Raw genomic sequence first — 18,601 nt, forward strand, 5'->3', positions numbered from 1 at the left:
AATAGTGCCATCTATCGGTGACCAAAATTAGTATTTGAAAAAAAAAGTTCGCGGTAGATTAGGCCTAATAATGTTGATAGCCCTAGTGTAATGTGGAGTTGAAGTCACGTTTCATTTTTTTTTGCTTTTGATGAAAAGATGGCGCTATGCTATATCGTAGCGCATCCAGAAAATACTCGTTGTCTGCTAGCTGTCACTTACGTATCAATCCCTCGTAGAATTGTGGATCTATACTATTTCATATATCAATGGGTGTATCCTTGAGCGGTTGGCTTGGGGATGTCCAAGTACGCATTTTGGGCACGCTCAGCATCCCGTGACTACAATTTAAACGTTTAAATGTTACGTTGCTTTAAATAGTTTTGTGACCATGAATTCTGAAACCAGTGGCGAAAACCGCAGTCTTTTGTCACAAATATTCACGAAAATATCACGGTGTACCTTCATTAAGTTCATTATACCGGGCCTACTCTTTCAAAAATTTAAATCGATTGTTTTCCAAAATATCCGCCACTTTCTTTTGTTTTCCTTAGATCAAGCTTCAAATGTTTTTCGCAAGGTGGCGCTAGTGAAACTTTTCGTCACGATTCCAAGGCCTAAGCAATCATTCGTTTCGTTCTACTAACCTTCAAAATATTACGATTTCGTAATAGGAAGTACACTTCGAATTACCTCAAAAACGCGGCGCGACCGACTGGAAACCTAATATTGCTATGAATAAATTATGCAAATTGACTGTAAAGTTACTAGGACCATTTGAAAAAAATACAAAAATTAAGGTGTGGTTCGAAATATGACTCGTAGTGACCAATAGGGTAAAAGCCTGGAGTGAAACCGACGAATAGCGAAACAGAAAGCGGAACGCACCGCTAACAACAAAAGCCAAAATATCTTTCGAAAACGCGATTTCGTTTCTGTCTGATCACGTTATAGGCCTAAAATCACGGCGGCGACGGTAATCGCGGCAGACACCTGTCGACCTTAGGCGGCCAACTCGGCAGCTCGTGATCGGAATTAACAACTGTTCCTCCACCTTAAACGCCTCAAAGGAGAAGGGTCATATCCACCAAAATAATATCGTTTCAGCTGCCATTTACGATTAATTTTGGGGTAGCTTTTTATTTATATTAAAAATTATTGTATAAAGAATTTATTTACAGTCCTAGTTGATGGCGGGAAAACGAAAGTCTGCCATTTTTAAGTGTATCACAAACAAAATAATCTGAATATGGCAGCACTGTTATCGTTTTTGTCCGGCTGAGAAACCTTTGCCTGGCAGCTCTGTTTATCCACATTGAAAATGGCGGATTATTACCGAAAATCAAAATTTATACTGATTGGCGGCTTTTTCAACCGTTATATTGAATCCATTAGGCCTCTAAACTCGTCGTATGGTCCAATCAGCGAACTCGCTCTCACTGGCTATTACCAATAAGAGTCGGAGATTCGTAAAGGCAAATAGGGCAGAGTTGGCCGACTTTTTGACTCCTCCAACATTCAAAACACCATCCAGCGCGTACAAATTTAATTAGCTTTTTCAGTTTACATAGAGCCACGTTGTGGCCAATGCGAGAAGCTCATGAACTGCTGGATTTTCGTCTGCTAAGCAGGCGATTTTTCAATGAAGCGTCTGCTTAGCAGACGAAAATCCAGCAGTTTATGAGCTTCTTGCATTTGCATCTACGTCGCTCTATGTAAACTGAAAAAGCTAATTGTCCGCGTGACAGTACCTTTACATCATGAGGTATAGCAGGCTTATTTACCTGCTTTTATACCCAAACATGGCGGCGTATTTTCACGCGCAAAATGAATTTTAAGATTCCCCAATTATTTTTAAGAGGATGCGTTAATAGCTATATATAATCATATGACATTGCAATTTCAGATTATTTATAAAACCAGGAAGACTAATAATTATCATAGAAATGGGCGTGGTTTAAAGCCGAGATTTCGCTGGAGATGGCATTTGACGTAGTTTAAGCTCCACCCGTTTCTCCGGACGCTTTCGCATCGATAGTTAGACATTCTAAGTGTACATATATAATTTCCCAATAAAACGTATTAGCGTTACCTAATGCATCAGATAAAGTGGCTATTATGATTCTCAAGGTTGAAACAGCCATAAAAATCTGTTAATGGATAAAAATTACCATATCAAGCAACCTGTATAGAGATAAAATTCTTTACAGGGAAAACCTGCCATAAAACAAACAAACCAACACTTCACTTACGTAGAATACAGCCCTCAATAAACTCGAAGCTCTGTAGCGATAAGAAGGATTGGCAACGTCTATTTACTATTATTCAAGTACCTTCAACTTCAGAACATGCCAGAAAAAGAGAGACAAGTGTAAATATTAAATAGACCGTTGTGTTTAAAGGGCCACAACGGCGTTTTTAATTTTGCCAGTTTCTAGCGCGAGCTTCGGAAAAGGGGCTGGAAAAATCCCAGAATATGATTGGCCGGTTTGATCTCACGTGGTATGGAGGAGGAGGAGCTACCATGGCCTGGGTGTCCTCGGACTATTTTTCTAAGGGGGGCGGATATCTTCAAACCTTTATACCCCTATATTAAAAGGTGGGTAACAATGCGGACCCTCCCAGCAAAAATTAATTTATATGAAAGACCAATAAGAAACTGCTATTTCGTTACACGTCGTTTGAATCGCAGACGATTTTAAAGCGCAATTCACATAAATTCAAATTTCGTAGGGTGGCTCGAAGAAACCCTTTTTTTCAACGACTAAGGACTAGCCAATCGTTTATCTCTTTTTGTAGGCAAAATGGCTATCTGGTTAAGTTGAAAACGCGTTTTTAATTTCAATTGTCTTCAGAAACGTTCCTATTCAATAATTAGCCATTATTTCGACGAAATAAGCGTCAATGTTCATAATAAAAGCGTTTGAAGTTTCAACCGCACCGCCATCTATCGGCTTTAAAAATAACTATTACGATGGTTCTTGCCATAACAAATGGAAACCTAAGCTGACGTCATGGGTCACCGAGGTCACGCTGAGTAATGACGTCCAAGTACCATCCTCGTTAACTTTTTCGTCTAACGGCGCGAGTGTCAGATATTATTGAAAATCACTTATAGGTCTTGGTATTAATCAAAAATTGATCTGTGAACTTCATAATCAGGTCGAAAATTATTTTCGGAGGTATTCTATAGTATTGGTCCCCACTATCGTAGTACTCATGAAGAATGATTCAGTTAATGGTACTTGCTTCATAGAATATAAAAAATAAGTGTAGTAGATTTGATAAAGTTGATGTTTGTTTAGACAATACTATGGTACGATTTCACTAGTTACGGTGGCAGTAGGTGGTATTTCTATATACACCCACCGTGATTATAGAGAATGCGCCAATTATTTCATCGGCTTTACTGTAATATACTTCTGAATTATACTATTATAATTATAGTAGTGCAATGAAAACAATTAAACTCATCTTCATGAGTTCTACTATAGTTGGGGAACTATACTATAGTACTGTGGCCCCCTTTACGGTATCAACGAGGATAATATTTTGAATGTGAACCTCCGCAAGACGATGGTATAAAACCAGGGTGACCTCTGACCTCCCGACCCTCTTCGAAATCAAAACAGAGCATCGAAACCCCAGAGAAATAATCTCCATCTAACGAAACGGAAATCCTGTTTAATGGAAAGCATCACGCGTTTTTTAAATCGTTCTACAACGTACGAGATAAAGTAGTGTAAGTTGAAACTACCACTGTAGGCCGATTTTAATAGAGCTCATCATATCAGCACTAAAATCATAAGACTATAATTATCTTATGTAAGTGTGACAATTTGTAGAATTATTAACTTACAGCTATGTGTGGAGTAATGTGCAATAAGGGAAATTTTTAAGAACAGTCACCGATTAGATGGCGCCACTAGGTACTAGCAAACGCGACGTAAGACACTAAAAGTGTGTCAACTCTACCTTTGCGCTCTTTAAAATATTTACTGAGAGCTAGTCTCACAATAGACTAGTAGTTGGCAGAGTACTGGCAACGATATATTAACTAATTAATTTCGGAGGCACCGGATATATTTAGTCTATGGTCTGGCGCGATTTTATCTCTTTGATCTCAGTGGTCTGAGCTTAGATTTACTAAGGATCCTCCATGTTTTGTCCTTGACGGAATCTAAAGATGGATTCTCTATCGCGCATGACTCACCGACGGCGCTGCCATTTTTCGTCCCTCGCCTCATATCCTTCTAACATATAGGATCCTTGCGTAGACATACGTTCTAAAACGCCTCACTCGGCAGCGCTGAAGTGGAGGAAATTTCAAATTTCGATGACGTATTTTTCACCCCCTCTCCCACTCTATATTTTTTTCTTTGCGGCCAGTTCTCATTAAACACACTTTTGGGTCTTATGTCGCTTTTGTTACTGCACACATGGGACGCGAAATTAGAAAAAATCCTAGTTTCGCACACTCTTCGCTTGCTCGTGGGCGAGCTTGGTTTTTGAAACGACGCAACCGTGCGCGCTCAAAATTCGCTGGCGAGCTAATGTGTGCATCCGCCTTTAAGCTATTTCCACCAATAGGAAAGCGGGTGAAAGGTTATGGCCCTATGCCCTTCCATTCTATTGGGCAATGAAAAAGCGTGAGCTTTCACCCCTGCTTTCCCATTGGTGGAAATAGTGTAACTAACCTTGTACATAGTGGCGCCATCTAATCAGTGGCTACTCTAAAAGTATTGGTTTGTATGGTGTGAAGACCAAGCTGCCATCTAGGAGCAACAAACACAGCACCCCGCACAAAGACAACGCAACCCTTTAAAAGTCTTACATTTTCTTGTGTACGTTTTTCAATGGTTAGAGGCTTTAGCGCCTGCTGCCTTCGGAAGGGGAAAATTCGGAAACTGTCTTCCCTCCGCCCGATAAACGTTCAGCGTAAAGGTTCGTCCAATGAAATTTGTACACAACACTGCGTTAGCGTGTTTAAAGGCTAGCTGCGTTCTCCTTGTGTTTGTTGCTCCTAGCTGCCATATGCACCAATAAGGATAGGGGACATTTAAATTTGGAAGAGGGTAAACTTAAAGGGAATATAACCTCAGGTATTTGGTGTGGAACACCAACGTTTGCAACTTTGCCCGCTCTTGCCTTGGGCTTTCGAAATGTTTGGCGCCACTGTACAGGGAAATTTTAAAAATTGAAGGGGTCTTCCATAAAGATTGCTTTGCGGGTTATATTCCCTTTAAGGTGAAAGGTGGGGGAGGTTTTCAATGTAATTTTTTTTAATATAAAATGTTGATTAGTGATGGATTTATCGGATAATATTGTTTTGGATGAAAAACATGTAAAAAAATGTAATACATATTTGTAAATTTTAGTGGGTTTTTAACAACGGCTGACGAAGGACCGCGGTCCGAAAGCTACCAATAATACATTTTATTTTATTAACCTCCATGTAGTAGCGTAACTTTTATTAAATTTTACTATAAGTTATATCGACCATGGAACGAAATTTTAGTATTTATAATTATGAATACACTAATAAGACCACTATGCCAACGCATTGTCTCGCTAAGCTGAAATAAATGTATTCTTGGTAAAAACTGACACACTTATTTGAAACGTAATTATTTACTTATGCTACAGTATTACAACTGTTTGGAAGACCGTTAGGAAAATATTCCCGAAAACATTTCGTTGACATAAGCTTGGCAGCTCTCCAAAGAGTTTTATAGTATCGTGTGGCAAAAGCGATTTCTAGCAAAGTCTACAAGGTTTATATTTAAAGGGCTCCGTGGCGTCCAAAGAGTACGTTTCCTGCTCGCATAAAACACTCCAAAATCTTTGAACTTGAATATATCTTCCTCGAAACGAGTACGGGTGGTGCAATAGGATTTTTTCGCAAAATTCCGAAATCCCAAGTTTAAGGTCATAGCAAGGTGAGACTGAATACTGCTGTCTTGGAAAGGTATCGTAATACCAATAATATATAATATCAGAAGTATATAAAATTACTCTTAGTCATAAGTATCCACACTGCTAATGCAGGGCTCCCAGCGATTTTTTTTGTTAAATATTATAGGAATTATAGGAAATTTTGTAGAAAATATAGGAATTTATAGGAACATTTTTAGCCAAAAAATAGGAATTTATAGGAACATTTTAGCTAAAAATAGAAATTTATACGAACAATTTTGAAAAAATAGGAAATTATAGGAGTTTATTGAAACTATAAGAATGGATAGGAACTCTGCCTGCCCAACCGTTGATGTTGCTAAGCTCTATTTAGAAGGCAAATTTTTCCCAAACGTTAAGGTTGTTTTCTAATAAATTATTTTTAAAATTATAGGAATTTCTGGATATAGCTGCTATAGAAAAACTATAAAATTTGGAAAAAATAGGAATTTATAGGAACAATTTTGAGAAAATAGGAAATTATAGGAGCATATTGAAATTATAGGAATTATAGGAACTCTGGGAGCCCTGCTAATGTTATTCGCGTGAAACATGTACCTTCGCAGGTTCACACTGATATTTCGGAAGAAAAATTAGTGCTGGGTGAAATATTTTATATATAGACTTTTTAATACTATTACCTCGTTAAAATAAGGTTTTAATATAAGTAAATATTCCTACGCAGTGTAATTTTGGAATTTTACATCGTAAGTCGCGGTAATACCGGAAGAAAATGTTGAGCCGTGATGCGGTGTGTATAAATCCGCGGTTTGGAGGGGAAATCACGTCATTTCGAAACTGCTGCTAGTACAGGTAGATATTTCTCTAGTAAGTTACGTATTATATACTTCTGATAATATACATTTTACCGAATTACTCCGTCTGACGATGTAAAAATTACTTTGTGTAAAAATATATACTGATTTATTATCAATTTTATTGAGATTTAAATGAAAATTATTTTAATGGATATTGTTAGCCTCGTACTTTTTTTTTGAAAACGGTATAAATTTTGGTATATTATTTGTACCAGCTTTCCCCGGTTTCATGGGCCCCGGAAATTAGTACCAGTTTTCCGCTGGCTTCAGGTACTATGGTAATTTGTACACATTCCCTCTGACTTCGTGGGCATCGGAAATTTCTACCAGTTTTCCCCGGTTCCATCGGCCCGGAAATTACTACCAGTTTTCCCCGGTATCATGGGCCCGGGAAATTTCTACCAGTTTTCCCCGGTATCATGAGCCCGGGAAATTTCTACCAGTTTTCCCCGGTATCATGGGCCCGGGAAATTTCTACCAGTTTTCCCGGTTTCATGGGCCCCGGAAATTAGTACCAGTTTCCCGCTGGATTCAGGTGCTATTGTAATTTGTACATATTCCCTCTGACTTCGTGGACATCGGAAATTTCTACCAGTTTTCCCCGGTTCCATCGGCCCGGAAATTTGTACCAGTTTTCCCCGGTATCAATGGCCCGGGAAATTTCTACCAGTTTTCCCGGTTTCATGGACCCCGGAAATTAGTACCAGTTTTCCGCTGGATTCAGGTGCTATTGTAATTTGTACATTTTCCCTCTGACTTCGTGGGCATCGGAAATTTGTACCAGTTTTTCCCCGCTGGCTTCAGGTACTATGGTAATTTGTACATATTCCCTCTGACTTCGTGGGCATCGGAAAATTGTACCAGTTTCTCTCGGTTTCATAGGCCCTGGAAATTTGTACCCGCATCACCTCTTTCGTCGGGACTACTTTATACCGAAAACCTGACATGAAATATCACCAAAATTACCTAAGCCTAACGCGTAATTCTTAGAACAAACTCGCGTTTTGGAGACGAGCTATCGTTGATAAGGACAACTCGAGCACGCAGCGGGGGCGTACGGATCACGACTTCGAGACAGGCTAAGGAGACGTCTCCGTATCAGATGCGCCGATTCAGATAAGAATTTAATTGCGACAGAAACCGATTAGGGAAAAATTAGAAAAATGTCTACTTATAATGATACCAGTAAACCGTTCTAAAATTATCCAAAAATGTTGTCCAAACAGGCGGTCTAACCACGTGGAGTCGAAGCGCTTAACTTCGTGATTACTAGTATAATACGGAAATCTTGGCGAGTGTCGCTTGATAATTTATCTAATTTTATCAGGGCATCGTGATTAGGTGAGTCATGTCTGGAAGAAGGGCTATGTACCGGAGACCAGGACCTCGCGTCAGTCTGTCATTGGACGTGCCGGCCAAATTGGCGCACCAGAAGCCGTCCGAAAACGTGTCCTTCAGGACCGGGTTCGACGATCAGTTTCGCCTGATGGACAGCGACGACCACGAGGAGGACCGATATTACCTGTACCTGCCTAGAAATCTCTCCTACTGTCACTTGTGCGCCGACGTCGTTAAGCAACACGTTCAAACCAAGGTGAAGCATTTAACGTCCAAGTTGCTGGAGCTGGGGATAAGCAAGGATGCTACTCAGGAGATTTCCGGTAAGTGTCTGTGCTTTTCATTTCACGAAGATTTTTTTGCTTCCGAAAACTGGGACCAAATAAATTGACGCGTCAATGATCTTTCAAGATAAATTTCTCCATTAAAAAGACGACTTTTTAGACCCCAAATTTTCATTAATCTCTTCCAATAGGCCTTTCAATAGGTCTTTATATAAAATCATCTCCAACTGTCTTGCCCCCCGCCGAACACTGCTACCAGAACTTTGATGACAGTTTAGGAAGTATAAAGAAATACGAAAAACATTTTGTAAGTCCAGTCGCGGTAGCACAAACTCTATATTGGACTTTGATGGGGATTTTATGGTAGCACCTATAAAACATATTCAAGGAAATCGTCAAGAAGTAATATATACGAGAGCCAGTACCTACAAGTTACTGTTATTTTTGTACCGTATAATTTAAAGTATTAAAGTTATTTAGCTACAGTTACTGTTTATTTGGTGCTTGTTGAAATAATGGAATTTTTCACTTGTAAACAGAACGTTGTGTTTTGCTAAGCCTTAATATGGCAAAAAAAAGCTACCTGGTTAACAAGAAACACTAGTTGGAAAGTTTCCATTATTTTAACAAGCATTAAATAAACAGAAACTTGCAGGTCCTAGCTCGTATATATTACTTCTTAGCGATTTCCTTGAAGGTGTTTTATTGACGGGCCTATTGACCCAATTTGAATGACGTTTTTGACTAAAATTAGCAAGGCTTTTGTCCTTTGCGAGCTACAGGCGCCATCTATGGTTAAAATTTACTGTCTATTTTAGGTTTTTTTTATATTGGGTGATGGTGTGAAGGACTCGGGAGAGATATGCACCAACATTCCAGCTAATTTAAATAAAAAATAAAATAGAATAGAGTAAAATAAAATAAAAATGTTACCTACTATTGAAACTAAATATTAGGAAAGCTTCCCTCACTTTTGGTAATAGTATTTAGTAACTTTGGCTCTAAATGTTTTACAAGGGTTTTCTCTTTTTGAAGTTTTGGAAAATCTTTTTACTGAAAAATACATTTGTAAGATAAAGATACTTTTCCCTGGGCGACGAGAGAGGGGAAGCGGGTACCTAGGCTTCCTGGGCCCAATTACCATGGCCCATGAAGCCTAGGGGAGAAGTTTGTACAAATTCCCGGGCCCACGAAGCCAGGGGGGACGTGTACAAATAACCATGGCTCATAAAGCCAGGAGGGAGCTTGGGCCCGGCGAAAAAGGGCCACAAGCAGGGCTGGCGGTAGGGCAAGGCGAGCGAGGTGACCGTCCGGGGCCCCTGGGCGGGGTGTGACTGTCAGTGTCAAACTATTTTTGAGTTTCTATCTCATCTCGTGTTGCCTAGGGCCCCGGACACCGTAACGCCGGACCTGGCCACAAGCGCTTTACGGGCCCATTGTCTTGACCTTCACCAGCACACCCTCTTGGAAATTTCTGTTAGAAGGGCCCGTGATGACATAATTTACCCCAGGGTTCAAATTGTCTTTGAACGGCACTGTAGGGAGATGAATAAGATACATATAAGGTGGGGTGGCGGAGTGGTTAGCCCTTTCGCCTCGCAGCAAGAGAAGCCGGGTTCGATCCCAACTTGTGGCACTGGGTAAAACTCGGAACAACTCCTTCTGCGTTCGCGTTTACAAGTTCTCTCCCCACTGGTTTAAGAGGTTTAAGTTTGCAGGGCTTGCCACCACCCTCCTACGCATTGTAAAACAGCCACCTGTTTAAAGGCATTAAAAGTCGCAAGGTAACTTGGGCCTAAGGGTATTAAAAAAAGGTAATATGACATATTTTATTAATTAAAGATAATTAACAACGAATAATTATTGTTTACATAAGAAATAGAAAAAAAGTTTAAAAACGCCAATTTAAATAGTAGAAATTAAATATCTAATGACGCTGGTTCTTATCTATAGTGCCCCTGTACAAGTATCCCACGCACACGACACAGGTGTTCGCGGTGAAGTTAATTTCCGGGGATTGACCTATTAATTTCTGTCAATGAAGAAACATTTCAACCGCAACCAGAAAAAAAGAGATTTCCATATCAATTACGCGCTAATTTCCTGTACAAGAACAATAAACAGTTCACATACCTCCTCCTAAAAAAATAAACCAGCCAGAATAGAGGTATAATTTGGCAATATCCCCGAGTGGCCCATTTTTAATAAAATATTTTACAACGGCGTCCAAATTTAGAGCGTTCTGTAAACACAAAAGTCCCAGAATTTCCGGAAACGGGAGTAAACGGAACCCTTAATATTGTTATTTTTAGCCCGCATGGGTGTCGCGCGATTGGAAACGCCGGTTGGAACCGGCCGGCGTCCGGGGCCCCCGTGAATATTTTGACACTGCCACGTTATCCTACGGCGACGCGATAGCATTTTTACTCGGTATTTTTTTAATGGGTCGTCCCCCTACCATAGTTTCTCCAAGAATACGACGCTACCCGAGAGCTAAATTTCTAATCCTACACTAACTCGGAGGCGCAGTGTTACCGGTCGACTGAATTAGTTATCGTTAGACGAGCCATGACGTTCACGAGAGAACCGTCTATACGAAGTTCATTGGCAGAGAAATGGGGGAGGAGGCGAGAGAACAGTCAACAAGTTTGCGGTAGCTGAGTCTGGTGCCGGATTTTGTAACTGGCTCGATGGGGGAAAACATGGGAGAATCGGCAGTGCGGCGCCTACGTTTTTAAATCGCGTTTTTCAGCATGATGCTGTAATGTTTTTTCACGGTGTGCTATGATCGCCAAGTCGCATTATTACGGACATTATGGATACACGTCCTTGAACTTGAAGAGCGAATGTTTTCATTGGAAAAGTAGGATTTTTTTTTCTAATTGTTGTTTGGATTCCGTATTTGGATCACTAGATTCATATTTAAATTTAATATTTATTACTGTGGATAACCTAATTTCACAATTTCTGCCAAACATTTTATTAGAGGCAAGGTAAACTGGCGCTAGTTAAAAACAAATGGTTGTGCATATTAGCAGACGATTTTTCGATTTAGAATGTACACCCTTTAAAAGGGCATTAAAAATAATTTACATAGACGAAAAACTATACTTCAGATAGTGGGGACACGTATTAAGTTTATCGATCTTGGTCAGCAGATTGTCTACCCGGTTACGTCGATGGTGATAGAAAATTAAACGCGTTTTTTGGACTCAAATTTATAATTCGCGACCGATACGAGTCTAGGTGGCGTAACGGCGCTAGCTTCTCCGAGGTTGCGCCTATGATCTAGCGTCTGCTACCTAGGAATATGAAAACAATTTTTTCTTCAATAACCTTATCAAAATATAAGCAAACGATGCAAAAATTATATTAAATTGCAAGTATCATTATTTTTAAAGTAAAATTTACGAATAACGATGAGGGAAAACTTATAGCGTCTGCTTTAGCCGGTACCTATCAAGGTTTCAATGACGAACTATAGGGGGCGTAGGGATAGTTTTCGTTCGCGAATTGTCAATTTTGTTTTTCCCTATTCAATAATTTGACGCTAGTTCATCGAAGTAAACATTATTTTCACTTTTTGAAAGCATTTTAATTTTCAAACGGCCTTGGCTTCAAACGAAAATTAGCCGATTAAGGAGATTCCTCGCCATCGTTACCTGTCATTGCACACAGCACCAAAATCCATTGCGGCGTATTTGTGAACTTCGTAATCGGGTCGGTACGGTTTACCATATATCAACGAAGTCCCTTTAAATCGTCTCTTATTTTAAAGAAGAAATAATTGACATATTTAAGGGAACATAAGGAACACGTTAAAAAAATTATTTGCTTCAAAAGAGGAAAATATTTAGCAAAACTTCCTATTAGGTTCAGATTTTTTAATTCCCAAATGAAATGAGTAAATTATTTCTTATTTTTTTCATAGTTTATTTGAAGGAATATTGCAGTAGTTTTCCCGATTTAAATTTCATTGAACTTGACTGACACGATTTGTGTTATCTTATCTTAACCCGCGGCGTTCACTTAAATTAATCTATCGAAACCATTTACTTCTGAACGTATTCAATTTAGCGCTTCTGAAGCAGTAGCCTAGATAAGGTCCGATGTTGTGAAATTGACTCCTCTTCAGCGACCCAAGCGGAATAAATAGTAAATACAAATTTTTAAAACAACTTCTACAGTTTGAACTAAAGACTATATATACGCTTCGCTTACTAGACAGGAGTGTTCCTAGGAAAAACTTGTTAACACCTCTGTAGCACTGTAAAAGCTGGGTTAATATTTGGACCCGCGGCTAGAGGCGCCACTAGTAACACAGCTCAAGCTAGGGGGAAATTTTGACCAGCGTCGAGATGGAGCCACAATCGGTATGCAAGTTGAGACATAGAACACGCCTGTCTAGTAAGCGAAGCGTATATATAGTCTTTGGTTTGAACTAATCATGACTTGTCTATGGTGAGAAACAAGATACTCTGTTGCACCACTCTCTCCCAGTAAATATCCCTAGAACGTAAATGTCCTACGGCACCTTTCAGATAAGAGAAAACTAGAACATGGGCAAACTACTACCCATGACTAGAAAATGCAAATAATGGGATTCACGAGAGTGCCATCTATATTTATAAAATCGAACTAGATGCTTTTAATTGGTTTGCTTCATTCAGTATTAATATTAGAGGCAGGCCAGGGGTTATAGACTCTCAAACTAAATGCTCGGACCCTCGAAATAAATCATTCAAAGATGGCTAGAGGGTCACCAGGACCCCCAATTTAAATGAAAAACGTTTTAGAATATTTTACGATATATCATAAACTATATGCTTTTCCTATCGTTTCTGCATATATTTGATTTTCACTACAACATTTCACTTGACCCTCATGAAAAATATACAAGAGGGGGTCGAGGGTCACAAGGAGCCTCGTCAAAAATACCACTATTTGCTAGTCTGCTAGGAAATTCAGCGATGCTATGAAAGAAATACATTTATATATCGAACTACATAGAATAGGATTGGTCGTATCTGCTACCACGAGCTAAATTCGGACCGCAATTTTCAAACACCAGTGTGGCCCTTTAAATAAAAGGCTTACAGTAATAGTGGTAGTTTAACCTTCGATAGCAGTAGCTATTGAGATTATTTATCACATAGAATATAGTTTTCTTCCATGTTGTAGTGGTAGCGAAGATATTTGGGCCCTTTAAGGAGGGACCAAAAATCAAGAGGAACGCACTGAAAGCATTTTATCGATATGGTATGCGTGGCATAAATCAGTAAATGCTGGTGTTTCATTATGATAGTGAGCTTAATTGCTTTTAACATAAGGAATGCTATAGAATTGCTCTAAATAGTCCATAATTCAAAATAAGGGCTGAAATAAAATTTACAGCGGCGCAAACGTACGCCACTTTCCAGGTGGAGAAACAGAGCTGCCAGGCAAATGATTATCAGCCGGATAAAAAAGATAACAGCGTTGCCAGATTCCGATTATTTTGTTTAAAAATTTAAATACACGGAAAATGGGAGATTTTCGTTCATGGAAATCAGACAAGTTACTTCACTGATTTCCATGCTTTAGTTTTCCCGCCAAATGTAGAAATAGGAAAGGAATAATTTGCGACGGTAGCGGCTATGGTTCCGAGACGCAATTTTACCGAAAGGTACCTAGTCTGCCATCTTCCGGAAAAGTCAAAGCAATCCCTGTGCAGTGTGCAGGGACGCATTCATTAGCCTCCAAGCTAAAAGGGAAGGAAACGCTTTAAGACACTGGTACAATTTTGTCAATGCGTTTTGATGAGGGCTAGAAAGTAAAAAAATTACATCGAATTATCTAATAGTTAACGTCATTAGGTGGTTTCTTTTCGCTTGTTCCGGGATTTCGGAGTAGGGTAAGAAGTGTAAGGCTATGGCGTCTTTTTACTGAGATTCTGTGGTGGCGAATAGTTTGACTCGAAATAAAAACGTATTTCCAAAATGGCTGCCTGTGGCCTTTTTAGCAGATAAATTCTAGCTAACAGACGACAAAATCCGATTTACTCCTCCTTTTCAGAAATTCAGAATGAGTAAAAAGAGTAGCCCTAATACTCCGGAATAACCGAATAGTTTATGGGGCGGAAAAAAATTATCATCCCCAGAACAGGCGAATAAAACTTTTTAAGGGTAAAAAGAGAACACTTTTAGTCCGAGAACAGGCGAAAAAAAACCCACAAATTAAGACACTAGTCTTCTAACACCCTACTACCGAGCCTACCGAATGTAGGTGGTAGATGTCCTAAATTTCATAGTCATATTACCTGTGCCCATAGGTTGTTATTTTACCTTCGTGCTCATTTTTCAGCTGTCCCTGAACAAAATGCATGCCATTTTTATTCGGTATAACAACACTTACTATTACGTTCGTCCTCCATTTGAATATTCCATTTAGGTGGAAACGTATCTACAAGAGTGTCAACAAACTCGTACATCAAATATAATTTTCACAATAAGATATCTTCCCATGAACAAAAAATTTATAATCTTAATAGGCGCTTAAATAATACATCCTTCAAGGAAATCGCCAAGAAGTAATATTTCCGAGAGCCAGGACCTGCAAGTTACTTTTTATATAGTGATTATTGAAATAATGGAGACTTTTCACCTGTAAATAGAACGTCGTGTTTTTGCTAAGCCTTATTATGTCAAAAAAGCTACCAGGTTAAAAGGGAACACTTGTTGCATAATGTGAAAAGTTTCCATTATTTCAACAAGCACTATATAAAAAGTAACTTGCAGGTCCTGGCTCTCGGAAATATAACTTCTTGGCGATTTCATTGAAGATGTTTTATTGAAGTGCCTATTCTGCTTAAAAGTAAGAATTTCACACACGGGAAGTTCCTGCTGATATAGTCCAAATCAGCCTTGGAAATAACGGTGGTCAGGTGGTCAAAGACCAGTTAATTAATTGCTCAGACCAGTTTATTTATTAAAAATTTGGGGGGTCACTGGTCACCGTGTCCAGTTTATTAATTCGAAATAATAACAAAAAAACAGAAGGTGACCAGTTAAATAATTCCAAATAATAGGATGACCGATTAATTCAAGGCTTATATCAATTTTGATTTCCCTATTCACTGGATTTCTATGTACAGCGACTCCGCTTATGTCGATGTTTTATGTAGAGTCCCTTCGCTCGCATCCCTCGAACGAGTCGAACTGTCTAACCCCCCTCTGGCCTCAAACCCTCAATCCTCTAGTCTCGCTTTCCCCCGAGTACGGTAGGCTACCTGGCTACGCGGTAACGGACCGGGGACTCTGGAGTTACGGGGCCCAAAGAAAGAGAGATCATACGGTTAATTACGAGGGTCTTCTAGGCTATGATAGTAGTCTTAGGTGAGACAGTACTATATTGTACTATTCTTGTGGTACTCATAAAATAAAGTTAACTATTTTGAATACGTGTAAAGTTAATGTTACCAACGTAATCTAACTTCCAAACATGTAGTATAGGTTTTTTTAGGCCTATAAATGATATTAGAACATTTTATACAAGACCAGTTTAATAATTCATAAGCTAGGGGGTCACTGGTTATAAGGACCAGTTTAATAATTCAAATGCTAGGGGGTCACTGGTCATAAGGACCAGTTTAAAAAAAAACCTTATTTCCAAGGCTGGTGGTCAGGTGGTCAAAGACCAGTTAATTAATTGCTCAGACCAGTTTTTTTATTCAAAATTTGGGGGGTCACTGGTCACCGTGTCCAGTTTATTAATTCGAAATAATAACAAAAAAACAGAAGGTGACCAGTTTAAAAATTCCAAATAATAGGAGATGACCTATTAATTTAAAGTTTATATCAATTTTGATTTCCCTATTCACTGGATTTATATGTACAGCGACTCCGCTTACTACCGCTGCGGCCGCACGTCGAGGTTTTATCTGGAAGGACGTATACTAACGTCATTCCAGGTTTTATGTAGAGTCCCTTCGCTCGCATCTCTCGAACGAGTCGAACTGTCTAACCCCCCTCTGGCCTCAAACCCTCAATCCTCTAGTCTCACTTTCCCTGGAGTACGGTAGGCTACCTGGCTACGCGGTAACGGACCGGAGACTCTGGAGTTACGGGGCCTATCGTACTACTCTTGTGGTACTCATAAAATAAAGTTAACTATTTTGAATACTTGTAAAGTTAATGTATTATAGGTTTTTTAGGCTTATAAATGACATTAGAACATTTTATATAAGACCAGTTTAATAATTCATAAGCTAGGGGGTCACTGGTCATAAGGACCAGTTTAATAATTCATATGCTAGGGGGTCACTGGTCTTAAGGACCAGTTTAAAATAAAACCTTATTTCCAAGGCTGGTCCAAATACAAAAACTTTAATGACACAGGCGCCATCTATGTTTAAGATTAAGAACTTCTAACGCGGGATATTCGAATAGATATTTCCCATAAAATCCCCGTCGCTACGGCTTTTTTTCGGTTAGCGTTTGTCAGAGTAAGAGCCTGTTTTTTTATGGTACGTAATTATGCGTTCTAGAGGGTTATGATGGATGAAACAGAAGCTCTGAAAGGTTAATATTTTCATTTGATTTTAATTTTACACTGTTTTGTGTTTCCTCCATGGCGGATTAGAGCAATTACGGCGTCCAGATTTAGACATTTTTCTCTATTTTGACAATTATATAGTAGAAGCTAGATCATATCCGCAGCACAACCTAGACTCGTTCCTATAGCGAATACAGTTTGTGCTAGCGCGACTGGATTTAAAACCGAGTTTTTTCTTTATCCTTCCAGAGTTCTGACAGTAATGTTGGACAGGGGGGTAAAATAGGGCAAGGATTTTATGAACAGAAGTATTGAATTTTGGAAGTGGGCTAACAGAATCACCAGCTTTAGGAACTGGGAAATCACGTGACTAAAGGGGAGGAGCTAACGGAAATTCGTTCTGAATTTTTCAAACGACTCTGTAGACCTTTAAGATAGTCAATTAAGAGTTAAGACACTTCTTATAATATAATAATATAACTCAAAAATAAACTGAAGCAAAGAAAAAAGATTTCCTATATGGAAAAACCAACTAAATACAACATTTAAGACCTCCCTTGACTAATAGAAAAGATGTTTATTTATTTTCTTTCTTACTTTGCTAGCTCAACGATCATTTTGGTTGCCACGTGAAAGTATTCGAAACAACAAACTAAAAGAAGAGCATCTGACCTCATCCACGTCTTCCATCGAAAGCGAAGATTCATCCTTATCCTCGCAGTTTTCCAATGAATCAATTCCAAAAGAATCGCGCCAAGCTCTTGGAGAGCTGCCTTCCATTCTACGTAAATCTAATAAGCGAGCAAAATCTTTTCCTCCAGCAAAAAAGTACTCTGGGAAGAAAGTAGTGAGATTCGCAGATTCCTTGGGATTAGAATTAGAGACTGTACGACACTTAATGGTTTCTGATCATCCGCCATTTGTTCCTTCAAAAGCTTTTGCTGATTTACACCACGTTGTCAATAGTTTAGAATTAGAGGCTGATTTTCAAAATCCTTCAACTTGGGTGGATTTTGATTTCCAGCTTCGGCGGCATTGTGTTCGATTACATTCAGTCAGGCCCACTTATACAACAGTGTACGGATTGATTACGGTGCTTAATTTAACTTTCCATAAAAATGTTTCTGTGCGGTATACAACAAATGGTTGGACGACCTATAATGACGTGTACGCTAGTTACGTTCCTCCCTTAGATGATGAAGAACCACATCCGGACAGAGATAACTTCAGCTTCAATATATTCACAAGTGCCAGTGACTTCTACGGGATGCGAGAACTGAAACTGTCCTTTGCAATCTGCTACCGCACTGAAGACGGCCAAAAATACTGGGATAACAACGAAGGGTTAAATTATTCTTTGAGTGGCTTTTATAAACCAATAACACTAAGTGCACAATTTAAACATTCTTGGGTTCATTTCCTGTAACGTGCCAAAGCACATTGTTAGTCAAATTGTGTCTTGATAATAAAGTAAATTGTAAAATCATTATCATATGTGCAAAAACCACTTCACTAACAACTATACAGTAGCCCTAAACTAACAAACGCATATTTTAATATTTTAAATTTTCTATTTGACGTATATATAGAATCAAAATCGTATTTTAGTACGAAATTCCCGCTGAAGCTTCCTATAGGACAAATAAAACCTGACCAAATAGTTATACACTGCTATCGCCACCTGTGAGGCGAAAA

General features: G+C 39.0%; 1 protein-coding gene across 2 annotated transcripts; it reads left to right on the forward strand.

Annotated features, from left to right (window-relative positions):
- Positions 1 to 5,716: 5,716 nt before the first annotated feature.
- Positions 5,717 to 18,465, forward strand: LOC149953489 (protein phosphatase 1 regulatory subunit 3E-like). Of its 2 annotated transcripts, none has more exons than XM_090168864.1 (3): positions 5,717 to 5,947; positions 8,080 to 8,413; positions 17,512 to 18,465. In XM_090168864.1, exons 2-3 carry the CDS (start codon positions 8,101 to 8,103, stop codon positions 18,330 to 18,332), a joined length of 1,134 nt encoding a protein of 377 aa, XP_090024990.1. In that variant the 5' UTR covers positions 5,717 to 5,947; positions 8,080 to 8,100; the 3' UTR covers positions 18,333 to 18,465. The 2 variants fall into 2 exon arrangements, with proteins under 2 accessions (XP_090024990.1, XP_090024989.1); XM_090168863.1 differs by having other exon boundaries at positions 5,717 to 5,918.
- The last annotated feature ends 136 nt before the right edge of the window (positions 18,466 to 18,601 follow it).

Source organism: Leiobunum rupestre, chromosome 3 (assembly GCF_980474605.1).
Source record: "Leiobunum rupestre chromosome 3, qqLeiRupe1.1.hap1, whole genome shotgun sequence".
Taxonomy (NCBI): Eukaryota; Metazoa; Arthropoda; class Arachnida; order Opiliones; family Sclerosomatidae; genus Leiobunum; species Leiobunum rupestre.